Source organism: Trachypithecus francoisi, unplaced genomic scaffold (assembly GCF_009764315.1).
Source record: "Trachypithecus francoisi isolate TF-2019V2 unplaced genomic scaffold, Tfra_2.0 Lachesis_group3, whole genome shotgun sequence".
NCBI lineage: Eukaryota > Metazoa > Chordata > Mammalia > Primates > Cercopithecidae > Trachypithecus > Trachypithecus francoisi.
The window spans coordinates 115,306-134,929 of NW_022681468.1; the positions used below are offsets into that span (position 1 = coordinate 115,306).

At 42.5% G+C, this 19,624-nt stretch overlaps 1 protein-coding gene across 1 annotated transcript in view; it reads right to left on the minus strand.

Moving 5' to 3' along the window:
* Positions 1-13,553, minus strand: part of LOC117069585 — a 20,059-nt gene extending 6,506 nt beyond the window's left edge. Inside the window, exons 1-2 of the mRNA XM_033187923.1 lie at positions 13,442-13,553; positions 12,697-13,358 (exon numbers count right to left, since the gene is read on the minus strand). Coding sequence (XP_033043814.1) covers positions 12,697-13,358; positions 13,442-13,508 — 729 coding nt within the window. The 5' untranslated portion in view covers positions 13,509-13,553. The remainder of the gene's footprint in view (positions 1-12,696; positions 13,359-13,441) is intronic.
* Between the last annotated feature and the right edge of the window lie 6,071 nt (positions 13,554-19,624).

The following is a 19,624-nucleotide window of genomic DNA, read 5'->3' on the forward strand; positions in this document are numbered from 1 at the left end:
TGTGCCCGTAAACGTGGGTTAATATTCAAATGGTACTGTTAGCTTAGAGTCCCTAGAATCCCCAACACCACATTAACAGTACACACACCCAACATCATAATTTTGTACTTTAATACAATTCTCCAAACCAGAGGCCAGCAATCCTTGGAGAATGGCTGATTCTATGTATGAAAAATATAATACAGGAAAATGAGCTTAGAATTTCTTGTAATACTAGGAAATGGGGAAATGTTAAGAAACAAAAGGATGATTTGATTTGTATCATAAAGATACAGAGTGCAAAGAAAATGAGCTCACGTCCTCTAAATTAAAGTCTGGTTATTTGAGCAATAAAATGAATAATGTAGCATGGATCTACACCAGAGTATGAAGTAAACACCCACCCCTGAACCATTTCTGAAATTAATAGATAATTAAATCAAGGAAAAATGGAAAGAAGGACACATCTCCCTTATAGAATAATCCAAATGACTTAAGTTGATAGTCCTCTCATCAAGTGAGTGAAGTTTAAATACTCATTAGTTAATTGTGGCATGAGATTAGAGCATGGAAAATATTTTTAGTGTTAGTGGATTTTATTCTGAGTTTTCAGACATAATGCAAAAACATGAATCAAGAAATAATAAAACTTCACATGTTACTTTATCCAAATTTACACACACAAGCACACACATAGACACAGAGATAAATATAAATGTTCCTGCAGTACACACTGACAAGGGAGTGAAAAGACAACCACAGACTTGGAGAACACACTTGCAAATCACATATTTGCTAAATGGCATTTTTAAAACTTGGTAAATAATTTTTATCTGCAATTTTGAATTTTAGATGCAGAGGAAGCCACAAACATGAAGAAAAGCACTCCTTGACCTCCATCTGCACCTGTCCCAGGGCTGCCCCTGTCTTATGTGGGTGCTGAGTGTCCCCTTCAGCCCAGCCTCCTCACGTCTCTGCAGGAAATTTTGTGTCTTGTCTCACACTGACTTCCCATCACTTGGTTTCTTATTATAGTGATACATGGCCATTCACTCTCATAGCAAGTTCTCAAAATTGTATCTGGATGATACAGTGAGTCTACCCTTCAGAGAGTGTGCATAGTATATCTGACTTCCATTATCCTTTGTATCTACTACTCAATTCAGCCCCTTTCCTGGAACCTGGTGGACTCACCTCATTCAGTAGCTACTGAAGGTGAATCCAGAGGCTGCATGGGAGAGTCGCAAGAACTTCCCAGGCTATGACAGGTGGGACACATACACCATGAACTACTAAGTAGCCATAAACAGGAATGAAATCATGTCCTTTGCAGAGACATAGATGGAGCTGGAGGCCATTATTCTCAGCAAACTAACACAGGAACAGAAAACCAAATACTACATGTTCTCACTTTTAAGTGGGAGCACAACGATGAGAACACATGGACACAGAGGAAAACAACACACACTGGGGCCTCTTGGAGGCTGGAGGGTGGGAGGAGAAAGAGAATGAGGAAAAATAACTAAAAATTACTAATAAGCACTGGGATTAATACTGGGTGTATTAGTTTGTTTTCACACAGCTCATAAAGACATACCTGAGACTGGGAAATTTATACAGAATAAAAGGTTTAATGAAATCACAGTTCCACATGGCTGGGGAGGCCTCACAATCATGGTGGAGGTCTAGGATGAGCAAGTCATTTTTTCACAGATGGCAGCAGGCAACGAGAGAGCATGTGATAGGAAATGTCCCCTTATAAGACCATCAGATTTCGTGAGATTTATTTACCATGATGCTCACAGTAAGGGAAAGACCTGCCCCAATGATTAAATTACCACCCACTGGGTCCCTCTCTTAATGTGTGAGAATTCAAGATGAGATTTTGGTGGGGACACAGCTCAACCATATCATGTCCCTGGCCCCTCCAAAATCTCAAGTCCTCATATTTCAGAACCAATCATGCCTTCCCAACAGTTCCCCCAAAGTTTTAACTCATTTCAGTGTTAACTCAAAAGTCCACAGTCCAAAGTCTCAGCTGAAACATGACAAGTCTTCCTCCTATGAACCCGTAAAATTAAAAGCAAGTTAGTTACTTCCTAGATACAATGGGGCTATAGGTATTGGGTAAATACAGCCATTCCACATGGGAGTATTTGGCCACAACAAAGGAGCTACAGACCCCATGCAAGTCCAAAATCCAGCAGGGTAGTCAAATCTTAAAGCTTCAAAATGATCTCTTTTGATTTCATGTCCCAAATTCAGGTCATGCTGATGCTGAAAGGTGGGTTCCCATGGTCTTGAGCAGCTCTGGCCCTGTGGCTTTGCAGGGTATAGCCTGCCTCACAGCTGCTTTTACAGGCTGGTGATGAGTATCTGCAGCTTTTCCAGGCACAGAATGCAAGCTGTTAGTGGATATATCATTCTGGGGTCTGGAGGATGGTGGCCCTCTTCTCGCAGCTCTACTAGATCATTCCCTAGTAGGGATCCTGGCAGGGTTCAAACCCCATATTTCCCTTCCACACTACCCTAGCAGAGGTTCTCCCTGAGGGCCCCACCCATGCAGCAAACTTCTGCTTGGGCATCCAGGCATTTCCATACATCCTCTGAAATCTAAGTGGAGGTTCCCAAACTGCAATCCCTGAATTCCATGCACCCGCAGGCTGAACACCACGTGGAAGCTACCAAGGCTTGGGGTTTGCACTCTCTGAAGCAACAGCTCAAGCTGTACCTTGGCCCCATTTAGCCATTGCTGGAGTTGCTGGGATGCAGGGCTTCAGGTCCCAGGGCTGCTAAGGCTGGGCTTGCCCTTGGCTTGATTCCCATTACAATTTTTTCTGCTAGACCTTTAGGACTGTAATGGGATGTGCTGCTGTGAAGACGGCTGATATGCCCTGGAGACATTTTCCCCATTGTCTTGAAGATTAACATTTGTTTCCTGGTAACTTATGCAAATGTATACAGTCAGCTTGAATTTCTCCACAGAAAACAGGATTTTCTTTTTTATCTCATTGTCAGGCTGTAAATTTTTCAAGTTTTTGTGGTCTGCTTTCCTTATAAAACTGAATGCCTTTAACAGCACCCAAGTCACCTCAGGAATGCTTTGCTGCTTAGAAATTTCTTCCACCAGATACCCTAAATCATCTCTTTCAAGTTTAAATTTCCACAAATCTCTAGGGCAGGGGCAAAATGCTGCCAGTCTTTTTGATAATACATAAGAAGAGTCATCTTTGTTCCAGTTCCCAATAAGTTCCTCATCCCCAACTGAGACCACCCCAGCCTCGACTTAATTGTTCATATCCCTATCAGCATTTTGGGCAAAGTCATTCACCAAGTCTTTCCAAACTTTACCATGTTATTCTGTCTTCTTCTGAGCACTCCAAACTATTTCAACCCCTGTCTGTGACCCAGTCTCCCAGCCGCTTCCACATTTTCAGATATCTACAGCAGTGAGCCACCTACTGGTACCAATTACTGTATTAGTCTTTTCTCACTTTGCTAATGAAGACATATCTGAGACAGGGTAATTTATACAGTCAAAAGATTTATTGGACTCGCAGTTCCACATGGCTATGGAGGTCTTACATTCATGGCATAAGGGAAGTAGGACCAAGTCACATCTTTTATGGATAGCAGCAGGCAAAGAGAGAGCTTGTGTAGAGAAACTCCTCCTTACAAAACCAGCACATCTCATGAGACTTATTACCTATCATGAGAACAGCATGGGAAAGGACTGCTCCCTTGATTCATTTACCTTCCATCAGGTTCCTCCTACTACACGTGGGAATTCAGGATGAGATTTGGGTGGAGACACAACCAAGCCATTTCACTGGGTGATGAAATAATCGGTACAAAAAACCTCAATGACACAATTTATCTATGTAACAAACTTGTACATCCTACACATATACCCCTGAACTTAAAAGAAAAGTTAAGATAATTAATAAATAAATAATGTGTTTGTATATGCATATATATTATATACTTATATATATTTATATATTATATACATGAGTTGTTGAGGACGTGTGTGCTAACGGTGTGAGAGTGTGAAACTCTGGGCACTTCAAGGCTTTTCCTACAGAATTGAGGAAATCCCCAGACAACTCACCCCCCTGCTGTCCTGTGGTGTTGACTGGGGAGGAAGAGCAGCAGCTCCGTTCAATGCTGAATCCCCCTTCACTATATGCAGGAGACATTTATTAAATCTTGTGTCCTTCAGGCACCGGTAGAATCAACTAGAACACAAGGAAACAGAGGGCACCAAGGAAACTCTGCCCAGAAACACCTCCCATCTCTTTCCTGCAGAATGAAATCCTGAATCTGTGGGGTAAGGACAGTGGGTCAGAAGCTGAGGACACTGACAAAAAACCACTGTGGCTGGGAAGAGACACTCTGACACTTGGTGAAGGGAAGGAACAGGAACGCTTGGAAGGCCATGCTTCAGAGCCAGTCTCACCACCCATAGCTAAGAAGGAGACTAGGTCAGAAGGTTGGAGAACGTCCACCTGTGTCCAAGACCCTTCACAACACAAACAATTACCAAGTAAATGTGTTAGCAGGATGTACCTGCCACAGCTGAAAGAGACAGGCTCTCTCTGGGAAGAATGACATGTGAAAACCCAAAAGCAAACAGGGAAACAAAAGCAGGTATCGCCAGAGGAATCTGAAGTTTTTGTGAACAGTAGAAGCTGACTTCAACTCCAATAGCTGGGCAACCATACACTTGAAACCCAACCCTGACTACATTCGCAGAAATGTGGTTAATGAAGGCCCAGCAGAATGTAATATGTGATTGTCTCCAGGAGGAAAATAAATACAAGAAAATAAGTAACAAAGGAAATGCAAACTGGAATTATACATGCATTACAACGTCATTAAAAGTGAAAGGCAAGTAAAATTATGTCACTAAAAAAAGATCTTGAGACAATTTGTCAACACATTCATATTTCAGGGCAAATTTTACAAAGTTTCTCTGCTAGTAGCCACGTGACGTGCACTAAAAACATAGATCTATATAAAGAAATTAAGATTGTAAAAAAAATGGAACATCAAGATGAATTGTAGTTGTAATCTTTTTAATCGTTATAACGTATGTGTATAAAGTGATGCGAAATTGCGTATTATATTTTATAGCATATATAAGTGCAAACTGACAGTAAGAAAGACTGGTAAGAAGGAGGAATTCGAAGTACACAGTTACATTATCTCTGTACTTCAGATCAAGGCCATCACAGTATTTGCATTAGAATCTAATTTATACAATTCTTATTGTAACCTTATGGTAATCAATACCATATTTATAAGTAGTGAATTATATAATCTGCTAATAGAGAAATAAACGTCATTATAAAATGCTAATTTAAACAAAAAATAACAGAAAAAATAATATTAGTTTAAAAATAGAATTTATTGGCCGGGCACGGTGGCTCAAGACTGTAATCCCAGCACTTTGGGAGGCCGAGACGGGTGGATCACGAGGTCAGGAGATCGAGACCATCCTGGCTAACATGGTGAAACCCCGTCTCTACTAAAAAAAATACAAAAAACTAGCCGGGCGAGGTGGCGGGCGCCTGTAGTCCCAGCTACTCGGGAGGCTGTGGCGGGAGAATGGCGTAAACCCGGAGGCGGAGCTTGCAGTGAGCTGAGATCCGGCCACTGCACTCCAGCCTGGGCGACAGAGCGAGACTCCGTCTCAAAAAAAAAAAAAAAAAAAAAAAAAAATAGAATTTATTATAGTTGCTTTAAAAAAGCAAGACCCAACTGTTAGCTTTGTACAAGAAAGTTATCCTACATATTCACAAATAGAAAAGATAAAGATGGGAAAACATGGATTATGAAAATATGAACCGAAAGGAAGCTATAGTAGCTGTGTAATTTCAGAAAATGTAGACATCAAAAAACACTTTTAGGACTTAACAGGTATTACATAGGATAAAGTTACCAGTTTTTTAAAAGACACCAAAAAAGACTTAACAAACGCATAATAGATGAAGAACGCACCATTCGTTGTGATTTACAGAACAAACGTGATAAAAGAAGTAAAGATGTCAGTGAGACCATGCACGTAAGAGTGCACGTAAGAACTTCCTCCTGAATTTCTCACTGTTGCCACCCACACCAGCCCCGGTCCTGGAGCCCGCTGGACCAAGCTGATGCTGCCGTCAGTGAAGGTGAATCCAGAGGCTTTGCAGGAGAGACTCAGAGAACCGCTGGGCTATACAATTTTTCCACTTCAGACTCCACCAGGGAACTTCACACAGGTCTTCTGCAAACACAGAACAGGCTAAGAACAGCTCCATGTGGAGCAGCCATAGCTGGACCTGATTCACAAGGGGCCCTGATACTGAGGGTGATGAGGAGGGAAGCCCAGATCAATGCAGACCCCACGGTGAGGACACCGAGGAAGGGCACAGACATGGAGTGGCTCCTCACCAGGGCCTGAAGGAACAGGGGATGAGCTGCCTCTCACGAGGAGGGAGGGGACACATTTCCATGTCTTTCTTTTTGTGGTCGTGGGTGCACTGCTTAGCATTGCTCATCCATCCTCTGTATCTACATTTCAGAGAGGGCAGGGTCAAAGGATTCTTGGGTCTGGATGCACAGGGTTAATCTGCCCATCACTCTTTCTCAGTCTCTGATGTAACAGGATATTTAAAGGCACATCAGCAACTTGTTGAACACATAGTTTTTGTTGTTGTTGTTTTGACAAAGGAAGACACCTGAGAGGAAACTTCCCCATCCTTCTGTACACCTGCTCTGGGGTTGGAAACTGTGCTTGGTGGCTCCTGAGTGCCCCCTCCAGCCCAGCCTTTCCTTGCAATGAGGTTTCTGCAGTGGTTGTGACCTTGACCAGGCGTCACCACAGGAAAAGCTCAACTTTCATCTTTACTCCCTTTTGTGGTTTCAGTGTCCCTGGACTATTTGCTTACATCTTCCCTGGACTATTTGCCTGGATTTACTTACATCTTACCTGGACTAACTATTTCTTTATATCTTCCCTAGGCTATTTACTTACATCTTACCTGGATTATTTACTTACATCTTACCTGGATTATTTGCTTACATCTTACCTGGACTATTTGCTTACATCTTACTTGGACTAATTGCTTACATCTTACCTGTCTATGCACTATTTACTTACATCTTCATATAATCATGGGAGAATGGGGGCGGGATCTGGAGTGGTAGATTTGTCTTTCTTCACATTCCAGGACAAGGTGCTGGAAAAGTTCTTCCCTGTAGGATCTTTTGGAGAAGGCTCTTGGTATATTTTACAGTAATTATAACTTCCCCACTTCTGACCCATAGGAAACATATTGGGATTGTATTTTTTCTAATCTGGAGGTTTCTGGAGGGAAAGTCCAGAAGACTGAGGAGCGTACGGCCCTCTGGAACTGTTACTTCACCCTAGTCCACATCTGTCTTGCAGACGTCTACAGTGCTTACCATGTAAGTGCCCTCAACAGCTTGTTTATATATATATATATATACACATATGTATATATATGTACGTATGTATATGCATGTATATATGTATATGTATGTATATATGTATGTACATATATGTATGTGTGTATATGTACATATATGTGTGTGTTTGTGTGTGTGTGTGTGTATATATATATATATTCTTCTGCGGCTTCTGTTTCAGTAAAGCAAGTGCCAACTGCCATTCTGGACATTCCTGTCCCTCCCGTTTTGGGAGTGGGCAATTTTTGATTGGAATTTCATTCCTTTGATGAATTCCCAAAGGTATTGAAGATCAGATTGTGCAGACGCCTCTTGACATAAGAATGAGGTGATGACTTTTGTAATCTTCACATTTTGGAGCAAAGACCAAAAGTACAACCAAAGGTCCTCTTCATGTGTTACTGGAGGCAGGATTCTAATCTGATTACATAGATGTGGCACCTGGTCTGACGAATGAACAGGCAAGGAAACAGAGAAAGGACATGGCACAACGGTTATGAAAAAGTCTCGGCAATTTTAATTTTCTTCTGAGGAAACTGAAATTGTGCAAGTAAAACAGTGTGACTGGTCATGTGTCAGGTGAAGTTGTGTTCCGGAAAGTGTCTCCAGTCCTGGGCTGGATCTAGTAGGTGCACTCAGGCCCCCAAACCTAAAGCAGGAACTTTTATTCCTTAAAAGGATGATATTCCAATGAGAAAACTGTTCTCAGGTGAGCTGCAGAGCAGGGAGGAGGAGACGGAGGTGTCCTTGGCTTCCCAGAATTGCTGAAACTTGAAGACCAAGGCCACCTCCTCATAGATGGAGCAGAGATCCTCCTATGAGTACATCACATCCGCTCTGTCTTCAGGAATCTTGGGCTGTGGGGGTGGTGAAGGAATGTGATTTATTCCTTTCTGCTAACACAGTGTGCTTCAGAGAAAATGAATTGAAAATTTAATAAATATGCTTTTTGCCATAATAAGGGAGAGAATATGAATAATTCATGGCAATGCAAGTGGTCACTTCAGAGCTGGCAGAAGGAGCAAGTGCACAACTGAGAGAAGGAAGCGCCCTGCCCCAGGAAGCAGGTGCGGTAAGAACATCCCCTGAGAACTGCCCTCTAGATGCCACGTGTCAGTGGAACCTGGGCTCGTGCCTGGGATTTGTAGGTAGTGTGGAGAGCAGAGCACAGCTCCATTCCTCCTCACTGTGTGACCTAGGATGGGACCTCTTCCTCTGAGCTTCATTCTAACCAGGTGTTAAAATGAAATAACAGCAGTAACTTTACTTGTAAACTTTCCGGTAAGAGCCAGTGATGATCAGAATTGTTATCGTTGTTTTTGCCGAATCCCTTAAATATCATAAAAATACCTGTGTGATGCCTTATCTCAGACCTCAGATGACCACCTCGCAGAGAGCACACCTGCTTTGTTTCTGTCACAAACATGGTATTAGAATTGGAAAGTATGTGTACCTTGTTATAGAATTTATCTTAGTTATGTAACATTGGATGAAGTTAGAATTTGTGAGAGTTAGAAATTTGGCTGATGGGATATCTAAGCAAACTGTCGATGGTGTGCCTCATTCATCCTTGCTCATTATAGATAATGTGAGAGGAGAGAGAAAAATTAAAGAGAAAACTATTGACCAATAGTCAGGTGTTTGATAAACAAAGGAGGTTTTCACATCTTCTGGAAACCCCATTAAATTAAATAAATTAAGGAACTTTAAGACATTTTTCCGCATTCTGGGTGCATGTCTAATACAGACTTAGATTTAAATGCAAAAAGAGATAACACAGAAAATGGAAATTCGGCAGCAGATCATTTTGCCAAATAGGCAGATTTAAACTAGTTTGTAATTTTACCTAAATATTCAAAGAATAAACCCCGGATTCAAATAAGAAATGATAAAATTTCAATGTTTAATGACTGGTTGAGAGAAGCTTGAACTAACATTATTTTGATGAATCATACATCAATAATAAAACTTTGTCCAGTGGTCCAATTTTCTAGCGGCTGCTTGAGTAAATAGTTTCTACCTCCCCTATCTATGACTGCTGGAAAAATCTATCATCCGCTAAAACCTGGGGACCATTAAGAACAGAGACAGAAGCTTGAATATTATGAAGTTTTGAGAGACCCAAATTACTGCCTGGACTGGTTCATGAGGATGATCTCTATAAGCCTCGTCTTTGAAGAGTGTATGGTGGCTTTTGTTATAATGAACAGGTAGCAACAAAGACAGTCAAGGAAAATGAAGGAGGAGGGGAACATGGTCCAAACAGAAGAACAACAAAGATCCAGAAACTGACATCAATGAAAAGGAAGCATATGGATTACCTGGCAGAAAATTTAAAGTAAATGTTAGAAACATGTTCAATGAGCTAGTGGCATCATGCAAGAACAATACGAGATTTTAATAGAGATAAAACATTTAAAAGATGACTAAACAAAAATATTGATGCTGAAGAATACAATAAGTCAGACAAAATTTTTAACAGAAGATTTTAGACCAAACTAGATCAAGTAATAGAAGAAACGGTAAACTCAAAGAAAGATCATTTGAAATAGTAGAGACAGAGAATAAAAATTTAAATGAAAGAAATAAAGAGTTAAAGACTTATGAGTCAGGAAGCACAGTGAAAATGAAACTATGCATTGAGGAGTTATGCAAAGATAAGACAAAAGGGGTAGTGAAGGAAGAGGGTGAGAGAGAGACAGAGAGAGAGAGACAAGGCGAGAGAGGCAGAAAGGATTTTTAAAGAAGTAATAGCATGGAAACTTTCTAAATCTGGAGAAGCAAATATTTATCTACATCTATGAAGCTCTATACATTTTAAATAAGGTAAACCAAAAGAAAAACTCAGAGATAGTTTGAAACCACATCGCTAAAGGAAAGTTTTTGAAAACAGAAAGAAAAAGAGCAGATTTAGCAGATTTCTCAGCAGAAGATTTTCAGGTCAGAATGGAGAGGAATTACATTCGATGATGTATGGTTTAGTGATAGAGATTATTTCTGAGAAATGTATTTCTAGTCAATGTCATCATTGTGCAAGTATCATAGGGAGAACTTACACAAACCTACAAGGAATATCCTACTACACACAGACTATGTGGAATAGCACAATGTTTCCAGACAAGTAACCTGTACAGCATGTTACTGCACCAAACACTGCAGGGAACTGAAACACCGTGGTCAGTATCTCTCTATCTTAACACATCTAAATATGGAACATCCTTAGTGAAAATATGGTATTACAATGTTATGTGGCCACAAACATATATGTGGTCTATTGTTGACTGAAACATTATTAGGTGGCCCATGACTGTATTCAAATTGCTGGGGGAAAAAGAATGAAAAACAAACAAAACTCTGCCAACCAAGAAATTTTACCATGTAAATCTTATCATAAAATAAAGGATAGGTAAGACCTTCCCCAGAGAAGCAAAAACTAAAGGAGTTCTTCACCGTTGGGCCTGCCTTAAATACCTAAGGGTCTCAACAAGGTCTACAGAATAATGACATTGCTGCATCAGCTCCATTCTGGCCTCTGCCATGTGACAGTTTTGTGTGAATTTTCTTTCTGCTCTCTCAGGACTTTTTTCTGTCAACTTCTAACTCCATTCTCCTTTTAATTCTCAGTTTGTTGAAAAGATTCATATTTAGCTAAGAACACTAAAAATTTTGGAAAAAATTTCATCTTAAACCCAACAAATTTAATTAACTATCTTCATGGATGCCCAGATGGCATCTTGTTTTCCTTGTTTTTTCTTGTTTTCCTATGGGATATGGCCCTTGTTTCTACTTCAGTCCAGTCCTTAACTACATATGCATGAGGCATCCAACCATCACACACTCAGGACCATCTTGGAGGAAGGGACCCTACCATCTGCCTCGTCAGCCTTCAGGTGCACAGCGGCCATTCCTTCAGCTGTTGTATGTGCTTTAGGGCTTTCCATTTAAAAGTGTATTTCACTATCCCCCAAATAAAGTTCCTGGACCTAAAAAAGTGACGTGGTGTTGGGGGCATTGACAGCCAAATTTCACTGAAAGTCTCTTCTGCCCTTGGTAATTGAGGAAGACTGGGAAGAAGGGAACAAAACTCGGACCTCATGTAGTTCCTCATCTAGCAATAGATTCAGTGCAAATTTAGAAAGTTGAAGACATAGAGTAATGTTGGTGTGGTTTTCTGCGGCATGCTAAGGAGACAGCAGAAGATGGTCAGTGGTCAGTCTCCATCCAGCTGGTACCCATTGTCCACTAGTTAGGTCGTCAGAAAAGATAAAGGACAACTTTTGTGACAAAGCCCCAAGGGCTTCATTAAAACACTTTGCCCAGAAATTGGTCAACAGGGACATGACAAGTTTTTATATCAAAGCTAATATTTTTTGCCTACTTTATGTAGAAATCTGAGAGATGTGACCAGCCTCAGGGGACTGATTCCCCATCCAGGGGACAGCGCTAACAGAGTTATGAGTTATGTGGTATTAGTCTGTCTGGGTCTTCATAAGAAGACAACACGGAGTGGGTGGCTTACACAACAATATTGATTTTCTTACAATTCTGAAGTCTGAATGTTGAAGATCAAGGTGCTGGCAGGGTTGGTTCTTGGTGCGGCTTCTACCTGGCAGGCACTGGGGCACCTTCTAATACACTGTGTCTCCACATGGCCTCTTCTCTGCGCGCACGTGAAAAGTGAGAGGTCTCTGGTGTCTCTTCCTTCTTATAAAGACAGCACGTCTATTGCATTAGGTTCTCACACTTCTGATCACATTTAACCTTAATTGTGTCATTAAAATTCCAATATAGATCCATTGAATTTAGGTTTCAGCAAATGAATTTCAAAGAGGGCACAATTCCATTGATGACACAAATCAACAGATGGTGAGAAGCATTAGAACACATATATATATATGTATATAATATATATACATATATATATATATTTTTTTTTTTTTTGAGACGTAGTCTCGCTCTGTCGCCCAGGCTGGAGGGCAGTGGCACGATCTCCGCTCACTGCAAGCTCCGCCTCCCGGGTTCACACCATTCTCCTGCCTCAGCCTCCCAAGTAGCTGGGACTACAGGCGCCCGCCACCACGCCTGGCTAATGTTTTGTATTTTTAGTAGAGACGGGGTTTCACCTTGTTAGCCAGGATGGTGTTGATCTCCTGACCTCGTGATCTGCCCGCCTCGGCTGCCCAAAGTGCCGGGATTACAGGCATGAGCCACCACGCCCGGCCAGAATATATTATTTTTAATCACTAAGGAATAATGGGCCATGCAGGAACTTGTAGGAAAGTTCCTAGTAATTGGTGAAACTTCAATTGTAAGAGGAAAATGTGTCTTCCTCCTTTCTTTTCTGGCAGAAGAATGTGAGGAAGCAGAACCACATATCAAAGAAAGGAGCCCTGGGGACAGCTGAGGTGCTGGTGAGGAGGGAGAGCACTGAGCAGATGAGGAAGCCCCGCCCTCCCTGCACCTGCTCCTGACCCGGCCTCCTGCTCTGTGGTCCCCGCGCGCCCCCTGCTGGTCCTGAGCGGCACCTGCGCCCGCCCCCTCCGCCTCCCTGCAGGGAGGTTTGTGTCTGGGCTCACACTCACCTCCCCTCACTGTGTCTCTCGCACAGTAATACACGGCCGTGTCCGCGGCGGTCACAGAGCTCAGCTTCAGGGAGAACTGGTTCTTGGACGTGTCTTTTGAAATGGTGACTCGATTATTGAGGGAGGGGTTGTAGCTGGTGCTCCCACTACTACCATAGATACGCCCAATCCACTCCAGTCCCTTCCCTGGGGGCTGGCGGATCCAGCTCCAGGCATAAGCACTGCTGATGGAGCCACCAGAGACAGTGCAGGTGAGGGACAGGGTCTCCGAAGGCTTCACCACTCCTGGGCCCGACTCCTGCAGCTGCACCTGGGACAGGACCCCTGTGAACAGAGAGACCCATAGTGAGCCCTGGGCTCAGAGACAACCTCCCATATCGTCATATCTGCATCCCCGAGACACTCACATCTGGGAGCTGCCACCAGGAGGAGGAAGAACCACAGGTGCTTCATGTTCTTGCACAGGATGTCCATGACTCTCAGAGAATATTTCCTTTGTGAACAGGACCCTGAATTTAAGGAAATGTGTGGTGGTTTCCTGTGGGTGCCTAAGTGAGGATTTGCATGTGGGTGGTGCCTTTGTATGGAGAGGTGAAAAGGGATGAGGGAGGCCCCAGTCTTTGGGGCTCACCCTGAGAGGAGGATGCTGGCTGTGCCTTCTGAGAACTCAGGTCTCTTCCTGGGGCCTCCCCTCACCAAGCCCAGAGTCCTCTTCTTCCAGGTAGGGAGATGTGCTGAAGGAGCTGGTCTGGGAGATGAGTGTGATCATGGATCAAGGACAGATTTTGGAATAGGTTCAATACTGTTCTACCTGTGAAGATTTATAGGAAACCAACCAAACATCCAGGTTATCTAAATTGTCAAATCTCCATTCAAAACATTAGGGCAGCAGCTAAATACTTTTGTCACAGTGAATTTATACAAACCTACATCCATGCAATGTTTATGGTAATTCAGAATATCCATCATGGTTCGAGGGAATATGTCTGTCCGAGAAGTGCGTCATAAAAAAAATAAAAATCTGAGACCATCCTTTTTGTGACCATTTGAAATTTGAGATTCTGTCTGCAATCTCAGGAGAAGGTAGTGGGACGTATCTCCAACCGTCTCAATGTGTGATGCTGAGAATGTGGCCTGATCTTTATACACTTCTGTGTGAATAGATGTAGATTGGGGATCACAGTGACAATTTCAGTCAAAGACTATAATAGGTCAGCACAGGAGCATAGTCTCATCATCAAGATTAGTGCAATTACCTTTCCTGGGTAAGGTACATCACAGAGGACATCTGTGAGCCCTCCCCTCTGAGAGCACAAGGAACTCTGGTTCTTCCCTGACAGGTCACACTTCTGAAACTTGGCTGGAAAATGGCAGTCAAGCCCAGAGTCTTCACCCACTATTTGTCATTTCAGGTACACCTGTGTCTGAAAGACTTTTTCCTTCATTGAATTGCATGAACATACCTTAGAGTTTGCGGTATTGCAACTTGGGCATTTGACATTAGTTTGGTGAATTATATAACAAATAATCTATCTCCATGGATGTGGGTAACAGGAGAGTCATCAGAAGTTGGGTGTGTTTTAACATCAGGACAAACCTGGGCTGTCTTGTTAGGACTGAACAAGTGAACTGACCTGTGGGACACAGAGGGAAAGAGACAGAGCCAACATCCAGAGCCAGGTGAGCTCCTGACCTACCAGGTGGTCTCTGGACATTTTGTTTAAAAAGATCCAGAAAGACCTTCCTCACCTTCAGGAGAATTATGGACACTGAGGGAAATTGAGATAATTTTTATTTACAGAGAATAATTCATAGGCTTGTAGACATCGATGTGGGTGTGTACAGGATTGCTAGGATACGCTCATACACAGAACAGAAGAAATAATTATATTTCATGGAAAGAAAACCAAAGAGCTTCCGAATTGGTAGGTATTCTTTGCCGCAAATGTGTCAGGTCACTAGATCATGTTATGATGCTGGAGGTAACACTTCCCAACCTTGTCCTGGAGACAAAATGCAAAAGAGTAAAGATTCAAGTGAGATTCCTTTGAAAAATACAAATAATGAACAGACCAAAAAATAGGAACCATTATGTAAAGAGTGCTAATGAAATGAAACAATAAATTCCATGTTGAGGTGACAGGGAAGCTCCATCTGACAGCTCATTTTCACCTTTATGGCTACGAGTCCCCCCTGCAGCCCAGCTCCCACCCTCAAGTGAAGTTTCTGTCTGAGCTCTGTGAGGGAGCTGGAGTCATTGTGAGCCACTCAGAAAAGTAGTTGATTCTACTTCTTGAAACGGGAATTTAAACAATCCTCCTCCTCACCTTAGCCAGTCTATTTTTGTAACTGTGCGTGACCCTTGGGAATGCAGTCACCATTTCTTTCATATTGAGAGTTGACTGTGCCATGAAGGTAACAGGAAGATGTGTAAATTTAAAGTCCGGGTAGATAAACTGCCGAATTATCAAAGCCTGGAGCCAATCACATTCTGTCATCTTGCTTAATTAGTTGTGAATTTGTTTTCAGTTGTTTAGTTCAAGTTCCCATTACTCACTTTCTGCTAAAATAGTTACATATGATAATCTTGAGATATTAAAACGAAAAAAATAACTAATTTCAAAATGAACGCAACTTCCAGGAGAAATGAAAATTCCTTTGCGGTGAAGGGTGTGAAGGGTGGAGACATGGTTGAATACTGAGGTTGTGTTCACAATTGTATTATTTTAATTAGGGAACTTCTGTACATCCCTCATATTTATTAGAAACTCCCATTGAGAACCTTGATGTATCGTAATTAGTTGATGGGTCACACAAAAACAATAAAGCTGAAGGTTATTGAGCAGGACTTGCTATTACAACTTTAGCTTTCCTTTAGAACTCATTCCTCTACCTGATGTGAAATTAGCCCAGGTGCACTGATGAGCGTTTTACAGTTAACCAAAGACCAGGAAATGGGCACTCATGTGTGGAGCAGGGCATGGCCTGGGATGCTTTGCAAACAAAGTGGCTTCTCACGTCTTCTGGAAAACTCATCAAAATGGGCAAGTCAGGGATCTCTTAGGCACCCACCTATCCCACATTCATGGCTAATATCACAGTAGAATTTGATGCAAAATGAGATCATATGGAAGATAAAGAAACTGCTGCACCACTGCCTCAGCTCAGCACAGCTACCTCTTCCCTCAGGGCTTCTGACTCTCTCAGGATGTGGGTTTCCACACTGTGTCTCTCATACAGTAATACACAGCAGTGTCCTCAGCCTTTAGCCTGCTGATCTGCAGATGTGCTGTGCTGACAGAGGTGTCCATGGAGAAGACAAACTGTTCTGGTTAGCCCTGGGCATAGGTTGGGTTCCCAGTGTTGGTGTTCATCCATCCCATCCACTCAAGCCCTTCTCCAGGGACCTGTCTCACCCAATTCATACCATAGGTGGTAAAGCTGTAACCAGAAGCCTTGCAGAAGACCTCCACTGAGGCCACAGGCTGCTTCACCTCAGGCCCAAACTGCACCAGCTGCACCTGGGAACGAGCACCTGTGGAGAGGAGGCAGGATTGCGTGAAGCCTCATTTGACTGGCCTGGTTTCTCTCTCAGCCCTGGGACTGGGGAGCCCCTTAACTTTTGCTGCTGCCACCAAGAAGAGGAGCCTGTGGGTCCTGTCCATGGTGAGGAGCTGTGCTGTTGGTGGGGTGTGGTCCCGAGGAGGAGTGTGGTTGTTGGGTGATGCTCTCAGGGCACAGTTACCTGTATTAACCTCAGTGATTTGCATATTCATGAAGGATGCTATTTAATAGCCCAATTCCTGACCCAGTATAAAAAAGGGCAAATACATCACACATGGATGACACAATTGTAGAAGCTGAGAGTTCAAGCCGTAATCCTCTTAGAGGCCATGTGTCCCCTACACATCCCTGAACTCTGTATTGACAGAGCTTCCCTTACTGGAGAACAAGCTGCCCCAGGACATGCACCTCACTTTCAGCCCACATTTGAATGAAGCAGGGGCAAGTTGAACCAGCTCTAGACCTTAATATGCGAATGCGTTATTTTGGGAATGAGTGTGTCTATCCAAAAATTGCACTGATTTATTCCTGACCTCCAGCTGCTTACTATTAGATAAATAGCAGAGTTTGAAATCCCCATTTTGAAAGTGGTTCTTATTACAACAACCAGTTTGATAAAAGCTCACGATTGAATGGAATATTTATACAAACATCAGAAGTCCTTGTGAATACTCACATTAGATATTTTTAAAGGAAGTCCCGGGCCCTGAGAGGAACCCCTCCCCAGCCTGCTGTGTACCTGCTCTGGGGCAGGAGCCTGTGCTGGGTTTATCCGGAGCGCCCCCTGCAGCCCAGACCCCTACCCAGCAGGAGGGTTTCTGTCTGAACTTAGAGAGTATATTCCTACCAGTGTCTCTAGTCCAATATAAAGTGGCTGTGCCCTGGCTCAGAATTCTCCTTTAGTGACACAATACATTTCTCACACCATCTTTTGAAATACTGAATTGGTCTTAGGAAACCCAGAACTCTACAGGGAGACCCGAAGAAAAGATCTCCTGCATCACTGGGGAGCCCTTTCCTGGAGTTCCAGAGGCACTGAATCGTTTGACATATGGTGAACCCAAAAACTCTTCAGGGATTTGGGGGGGGACTCTTATTTCTTTTATGGTCCTGCAGTTGATTATTGCACCTGAGAATACCTGCAGGTGCATGTGCACGTGGATAGAAGCCCACTTCAACTCTAGTATTCAAATAACACACACACACACACACATATATATACACACACATTGTGGCTAATTTTTACATTAATCGGCCCCATGCTTTTCCTTTTTTTTCTGGTATCCATGTCAAGGAAAGCACTCCCTACACTGGCACTAAGGCTGAGTATGTGTCTATTTTCTGCAAACAGAAGTAAAGAAAACAGAATACAAGTGGACCCCTGGGAAGTGCATGCACATTGCATTCACCTGGTCTCACTTTCGAACCCTGCAGATGCCCCATGAAAAGTAAATTTGAGGCCAATGAGAGTGACATCATTTCCTTGGTGCTGAAGTTGCTGTTGTCAGAGGCTTCAAATTGCTCTATTTTCCGGAACATTTTTTATCCTATTTTCCTCCTCAGATAGAGTTTGTGCATTGCCACACTCTCATATTTAATCCATATTGACGAAACTGGTGAGACGTAATGTGTGGAACACGGAAGCATTACATGTTTTTACAGATGAATCTTAATGCTGTAGTGGTCTTCTTTCTCTGGACTGTGCCCGATACTGGAAGTCTCCAGGTGTGAAGCTCATTTTTGCTCTTTTCTCGATGGAACATCACAGGAAAATCTTCGTAAAAGTGTCCCTTTTGGCTAATTGTAGCCATTTTCATGATAAAGGAAGGCTGCTGGTATGGGATTGTAATGGGGATGGATTACCTTTCCCCACATACATAAGGAAGTAAAAATGGGTTGTCTGCCTGAAGAAGGTCTCAGTGTTTTTATCAGAGATTCAGTCTCCTGGTAATACAGCCATGCAGGGATCTAGGTGGATTCTCACCCTGAGAACCCGGAGGTTCCTGGCGGAAAGGGCGATAAGAGTATGGGGGGTGGGGTTCCCAGGATCTCTCACCCTCATGCTAGTCCACACATGCTCTTTATGTTTATTTAGTTCAGATTTTCATATAACAAATCACACAGCGAGGCTCATTTAAGTTATCCATACTCAGTCCATATAGGACCAGCAGCTGAGTATAATAATCACATTAAAGTCAGACAAATCTGCGCCCAATCCAATGTTTACCATAGCTCAGAACATCTATAATGACTCACTTAACTTGGAGATTATTTTTTCCTTGAAAAGAACGGTAAAGGTTGCTGTGGAGCATCTGTGGGGTGGGGTTGGATTTTTTTGTATCACCCTGTCATGCAGGGTATTCTGAGTGATGTAGACGTTTACACTTAGATGGCAATTATTCCTAGTGATGTGCAAATGGCTGACAGCCCTCAATTCTGGTAATTCCTTTGGTTCACCTGAGTGTCTACAAGAATCCGATGAACCTCAGGACTCTTCATGGATGACTCTGATTGTCAGTCAACTCAGTGCTACAGACAGGGAGCTAATGGAGGATTCTCAGTCCACTGATACGTTGGGCCAGCAACTTAGGAAACATCCAAAAATGAAACATTTTTGTCAATGCCAATCAATATTAAATTCAAGAGTCAGGATTTTCAGTAAACTGGAGCGTAAAATTTTCATGATTCTTGACAATGGGGTCTCAAACTTCATGGTATGCGGAAGAAATGAGCTCATCATGGTTAGACAGAAGCTTCTTTTCCTAGGAAGTTAGTCTTTCAAACTAAAGCAACAGAGAAGTGGTTGCCTGAGATCTTGTGAACTCCAGCCATGAAACTCCAAAAAGTCTCCAGTCAATTTTTTGGTTCATGTCTTACAACTCAAGAAGCAATGAAAAAATCTACAAAATTGGAAGCCTAGTCCAATAGAGATAACTTTCCCTAATTGAAAAATAGACCAGTATTCACAAAGAGACACTTTTTCATGGAACCTACAGCGTACATAGATTTCTGTGACCTGAAGAAAT